General features: G+C 35.5%; 2 protein-coding genes across 3 annotated transcripts; one reads left to right on the top strand and one right to left on the bottom strand.

Annotated features, from left to right (window-relative positions):
- Nucleotides 1-1,131: 1,131 nt before the first annotated feature.
- On the top strand, nucleotides 1,132-1,667 carry LOC129880589 (uncharacterized). Its single transcript, XM_055954680.1, has one exon. The coding sequence runs from the start codon at nucleotides 1,219-1,221 to the stop codon at nucleotides 1,579-1,581; it is 363 nt and encodes a 120-aa protein (XP_055810655.1). The 5' UTR covers nucleotides 1,132-1,218; the 3' UTR covers nucleotides 1,582-1,667.
- LOC129880587 (replication protein A 70 kDa DNA-binding subunit A) lies at nucleotides 1,519-5,581 on the bottom strand. Of its 2 annotated transcripts, XR_008765440.1 has the most exons (3): nucleotides 5,176-5,581; nucleotides 2,138-4,182; nucleotides 1,519-1,781 (listed from the first exon to the last, which is right to left on the bottom strand). XR_008765440.1 is itself a non-coding variant. In XM_055954679.1 (2 exons), the coding sequence occupies exons 1-2, from the start codon at nucleotides 5,433-5,435 to the stop codon at nucleotides 2,520-2,522; spliced, it is 1,923 nt and encodes a 640-aa protein (XP_055810654.1). In that variant the 5' UTR covers nucleotides 5,436-5,581; the 3' UTR covers nucleotides 2,091-2,519. The 2 variants fall into 2 exon arrangements, 1 of the variants encoding a protein (XP_055810654.1); XM_055954679.1 differs by lacking the exon at nucleotides 1,519-1,781 and having other exon boundaries at nucleotides 2,091-4,182.
- Nucleotides 5,582-5,823: the final 242 nt, after the last annotated feature.

Below are 5,823 nucleotides of genomic sequence, written 5' to 3'. Positions count from 1 at the left end.
TGTGAAATCCTTTTTGAAAATATTATGGAGAGAAGTTTCAGATTATTACCTTTAGGAAGACGTGTAAAATTAAAATTTCTAAACTGTAGTTAGACAATTACTTTGGCAACTGTCCTTTTGTTTTCTCTTTTCAACATTAAATACAAAAATAAAAAATAAATTAAATTAAAATTAAATTAATTAATTTGAATCTATTATCACTGGTAATTAAAGTTTTGTATTAATAATTCCTAATTAGTAGATTTATCTGATGTAAATAGGGTCTTAAATACATATATGAGGATATATATATATATATGACTTTTTCTTATAAACGCTTAAAGCGCAGATAATTTCACTAGTTGATAATAAAGAACAAAGAAATTAAATTCATAATGTACTTGTAAATTATGGACATGAATTGAAATACTAAACAATAATGAAATTCGAAAATAGTAGATAATTATTTAAGAGAAAATAAACTTGAAAAATCTCCAAAATATTTAAATGTCAAATACCAATCTAGATAAAGTATAGAAATATCAAATTGAATGTGAGCAATGTCCATACCGCCTTTCTACAAGAAGATCTCCAATAAGAAATGTACATAAAAATTTCTCTGGGATTCAAAGTACCACATTCTAATATAATTTGTAGACAATAAAAATCACAGTATGAATTAAAGAAAATTTTATAATATTGGTTCGTGAAGAAATTGGCTTCGCCCTGAGGGAATAAAGGTTGCACGCAATCCCATTCTGACTACGCATTGTTTACATATATATTTTATATAGAATTTATATAATATTTATACATTAAAATTGGGAGAAAAATTCAAAATCGTTAACAAGATTCAAATCATAGTTTTATATATTTTTGAAAATAAGATGGTACTTGTTATGTTTGATAACGAAAAACTCATGTTAAATTTGATAATTATGAGTCTTGTTTTATATATATCTGAAAATTTTCGAATATAATAACCGCAGTTAGGGTTTTCCGTCAGGTGAGGTGAACCTAAAATCATGAAAAAGCTGCAATCAGAATAGCAGATAACCTTATCCATGACAGCCAACTAGAATGAGCCACATAAGCAGATGAGTGTGATAGACAATTGATCCATTTTCCACCTATCATAGAAAAGCCTTTCTCGATCCCCTCAATCTTTCTTAATCTTTTTCTCCTCTCAAAACTACTCCTTACCATTACAACACACTCATTCAACAAGACAGGCAAATTATGGCTTCTACTTGTCCAGTTTCCATGGCAATGCCACTGACTTACACAAGTCAGAAGAGACAACCAAGTGTTGAAGCTTTCTTGAAGCCATTGCCAGTAAGACCCTCAAAGACTACTGCAGCATCAAAGCCAGTAGCAAAAATTCAAGTGAAGGCTTCACTTAAGGAGAAAGCTTTGACAGGATTGACAGCAGCTGCACTGACTGCTTCCATGGTCATGCCCGACGTAGCCGAAGCAGCTGATGGTGTTTCACCATCCCTCAAGAACTTCTTGCTCAGCATTTCTGCAGGTGGAGTTGTGCTTGCTGCAATTCTTGGCGCAATAATTGGTGTTTCCAATTTTGACCCTGTCAAGCGGACTTAAGAAGCATAATTCTCATATATCTCTACTCTCTTCTTGTATCTATCTCATGTTTCCAGTCAAGATCAATAAAATGTTTAACCAATCAACTGTTAGTCCAGCGATGTGATACCTTTATTTTAGCTGCTTCTTTTTTTTTTGCGTGAAGAAACGCACCTATGAAAGGAATCACGTAACACTATCATTTGCTGCTCTCGCACGAACTGCACAGAGGGAAACAATTAATTCCGACTAACGTGCTAACATCTCTGCCTTTTCACTGAGAAAATAATTTTACAGAAAACTGAGCCATAGCAATAGCTAAGACTCATAACCTGTAAATGACTTGTTTACTCTTGAGAGGCAAGCTGCGTTTATCATAATAGCTGAAAAATTCCAGTAAATGCAAATATTAACATGCCTAATAATGTCTACCAACAGACGTAAAGATGTGTTTCTACTAACTCGTAATCCAAATTTTTATTCTAAACTAAGAACAATTGGAAAAAAAAATACATTCCATACATCCAAAATAAGAACAGCTGAAAGATTATTCCATTCAAGTTGAGAATTCACTTACAACTCACAAGGCGGCAAAAGTGAGGAACACCGCTGTTGGATGTGGAGAGGATGAATTTAGGGGGTGGAGGGTATGGAGATGATTTACCAAATCAATAAAATGATTGTCCTTGTTGATGAAGCTAATGAGAGTAGTACTGCAAACTCAACTCACAGGAAGGGGTGAGACCGTCATCCTTCCAAATGAAGTGGATACTAAAACTACATTAGACCAGTAAGTGGGATTTCTAAGCAAGAATGCAAGTAATATACTTTTCTATGGCAATGAAAAGAACAATCACCTGACTAAAACAAGGACTTTCTGCCTAAATCTCTCTGAAAAGAGGGCCAATGGCTGGCCTAAAAATGGATGCAATAAGAATCTATTATCTGGCTTCCTTCGTTCAAGAAAGACGGAATTTTGAAATAAAATCAATGAGATATCTGCTTTCCGCAGAATGGTTCACTTTCTCTGCCTTGACAACTGTAATTTTCACCCTCTGCTCATCACCATAAAATTCCTCTTTGATTTTTAGCCTGAACAGAAATTGTGTGAAGAGACAGTTTCTAATAATTTCAGAAAATCTGGTATCATCAGCTTCTTCATATTTCATCATGTACAGCTCCTTCGCAGGACAGCCTAAAATCTCTTCGCCAGATTCCTGGAAAGTTGTCACCCATGTCAACCCAGTATGATCTTGAATTTGAGCTTGAAGAAGGTATCTGTAATCACATTCCTCAAATGCTTGATTGCACCTATCACATTGCCATCTGGAGTTTTCTGACCTGGTAATCTTCTTATTACATTGTCTATCTCCAATCATCAAAGGGCAAGCAGTATAACAGAAAGTGTCAGTTTTGATGAATGTTATGGTTGCCTTAACTGTAACCCAGTCTGGTTTATCTGACCTACCAAGCCCTTCATCCTTGATCTGAGAGACAGTCTTACGTATCTCATTTTTTGATCCTACAGGCATGTTGTCCCTAGATATAGATTGAGAAGCAGTGTCTTTTCCCCCCTGATCAAACCACTCTCTCAGAGTCTGAACCTCAGCAGATTCTGGATTTATGAACATTTGCGTGGAAGATATGGTTCCAATGGATTTCCCAGTGAAGTCACTAACTTTTGCAGCTTTAACAGCTAAAACAGGGGAAAAACCAGCTTCTGCCAGTTCTTGCAGGTTTTGACCTTCCCTGTTACAGAAATCTCCCCATAGTGTCAGCTCAACACTTCTCCCAGACTGATCCTTTAAATTCAAGATTCTTCTTTGAGTTTCCATTCCATTCTTTCTCAGGATAGGAACAGAAGGATTGACTGCTGTCACAATTCCAATAACATCTATGATTGAATTGTTTTCTGAACTTTCAATTTCACTAATAGGTCTAAATGAGAACTGTTGTCTTGGTATAGAGGCATCTTCATCTGGACAGAGATCTACTGTAGAAGTTGTCTCCAAAAATATTTCCCATTCATTCTTCAGATGGTTGAAGTTCTTCTGAGCGAGTTTCAAGCTGCCTTTTGATATCATGTACACTTTTCCAGCTTCAATTTTGTCATAAAAGCGATCAACTACAGCATTAAAACAAGTGGCACGTATTTCACCACCATCAGAGTCAAGGAGATCAAAGGAGAAGACCTTGCCATCTCCTCTAGAATTATTATAGCGACGTAGACCCCCCTTTGCAGTCACTCTAGCCTTAATAGCCCACCGACCCTGATAGGGATTCAATGCTGCAATTGGAATAATGCGGGCGGGTGCTTCATTCTTCATGATTGCCCCATGGCTTTTGTAATTTGGAGGAGGTTGATATGCAGGTTGAATTGCAGGTGGATAGTTCTGCATGCTATTACCTAAATTTTGGGCACTCAACTTTTTACTGTTAGCAAAGCTTGCTTGGCCAGATCTTTGAGCACTCAAGTTACCATTGTTACTCAAGATTGCAGACCCAGAAGCTCCACTAGATATAGTTTTCTGAGTTCCTAAATTAGATTCTACAATCACTTTTGGGTTCCCAATTATTTCACATTCTGGTATAATAGTTTCCATGTTGAGGACAACAATGATTCTGCAAGGGAAAGAAGATAAAAACTCAACCCAAGTTCCAATCAAAAGTATAATCCAGATTGCTAGGGGAAAATAAGACCCTATGCACAGAAATGCCATATTCTTCTAATCTATGGGAAACTATTTTCAGCACCCAACTTAAGATGACACCAAGGCAAAGATGACACAACTTTGGCAGTGCAACAATTTCCACAGGGAAAACTGCTTCATGTTTCCAACATAATCCCTAGTCTATGTAGAATACATTTAGAAATTAAGACCCAACCAGAAATGAAACAAATATTTACAAGAAACTTGCTTTGTTATGTTGCACTACATACTCAATTTATTACGGAGCAACTCTCGACCATTGAGCCAATTACAAAAGTAGATTCCTTCCATGGATCAATTGTAACTAAAGCTTACACAACAAAATCAAAGCCAGATCTATCTTCACGTTCGAAATGACTTGTAAAGGGATGATAACACAAATGCACATACAAGAAAAAATTGGAGAAAACACAATGAAGTTATATATCTGTACTGTATATTGCATAGAAGTGCTTATCAAAATGACTAAGAGATAATTCTCTATGAGGACATGACATCAACATTCTAGCTGAAGCTCAAAACAACAAAATCCAAGAAAAATCTATCAAAGTTACAATAGCGTGTGAATGATAAACACAAATGTGCCCAAAATGGAAATAGGAAAAAACATAATGAATTTATACAAGTGCTTTTTTTTACCATCCAAATCATTAAGGAGTAATTCTCTAGCAGGGCATCAACATTCTAATAAAGCTCAAACAACAAACCAAAGCCAAATCTATCAATTTCACATTGAAAGACGTTGTATATGGATAAAAACGTGGCACACCAGAATAAGGAGAGCACATAATAAAGCAAATATTGCAAGTTTTATATGCAATCAAAAGTAGAAGCAAATGCAATCACCTATACCGTACATACACAGTTTCATAATTGAAGTTAGAAGAAAACAATAAATTCATACTTGCGATTTTGAACAGTGCTACAGATGTATTCAATCAACTGAATGACGGATGTTTTCCGAACACAGCCAGTTTTGACTCGGTCATTGAGCTGAGTAGCCAGCATAGCCTGCTGAGTCGACTCAGAGTCGGAGAGCGTGAGTCGGTACCGTTCTTGTGTGGTGCCGATTAGCTTGATGTCCAATACCTGAACCACTGGCTTTGAGTTCACATCGCCGGCGTTGATCGCCGAGATCGCGCTAGCCGTCAAGTTCACCGGCATTCCAGGAAGTTAGAAGATCCGAGCGACAACAGATTGGGTATGGAAATAGTTTGAATTTGAGAATGGTGATGAAATTTCTCGTGAACACTATGAATTTACGAATTTATGAAAGAGGGCAGCGACATACGTATAGTGGATGAGGATAAAACGGCGGGTTAAGTTTCCATCGACTTATGAGCTGTTTTTAATTATTATTTTTTTAGTATTTGAATGGTTAATTTAAAATTATTTTATATTTAAAATAAATTTTAATAAATAATTAAATTTAGTTGAATGAATTTATTTTAAATATTTTATAAGTTGAAAACAGTTTAGTCAAAAAAAACAAAAAAAAAATTGACATATACCTATTTTTTTTCAATTTATAAATTGCTTAAAATTAAGTTAA

Source organism: Solanum dulcamara, chromosome 2 (assembly GCF_947179165.1).
Source record: "Solanum dulcamara chromosome 2, daSolDulc1.2, whole genome shotgun sequence".
Lineage (NCBI taxonomy): Eukaryota > Viridiplantae > Streptophyta > Magnoliopsida > Solanales > Solanaceae > Solanum > Solanum dulcamara.
This window is presented reverse-complemented; position numbering and strand designations above follow the sequence as displayed.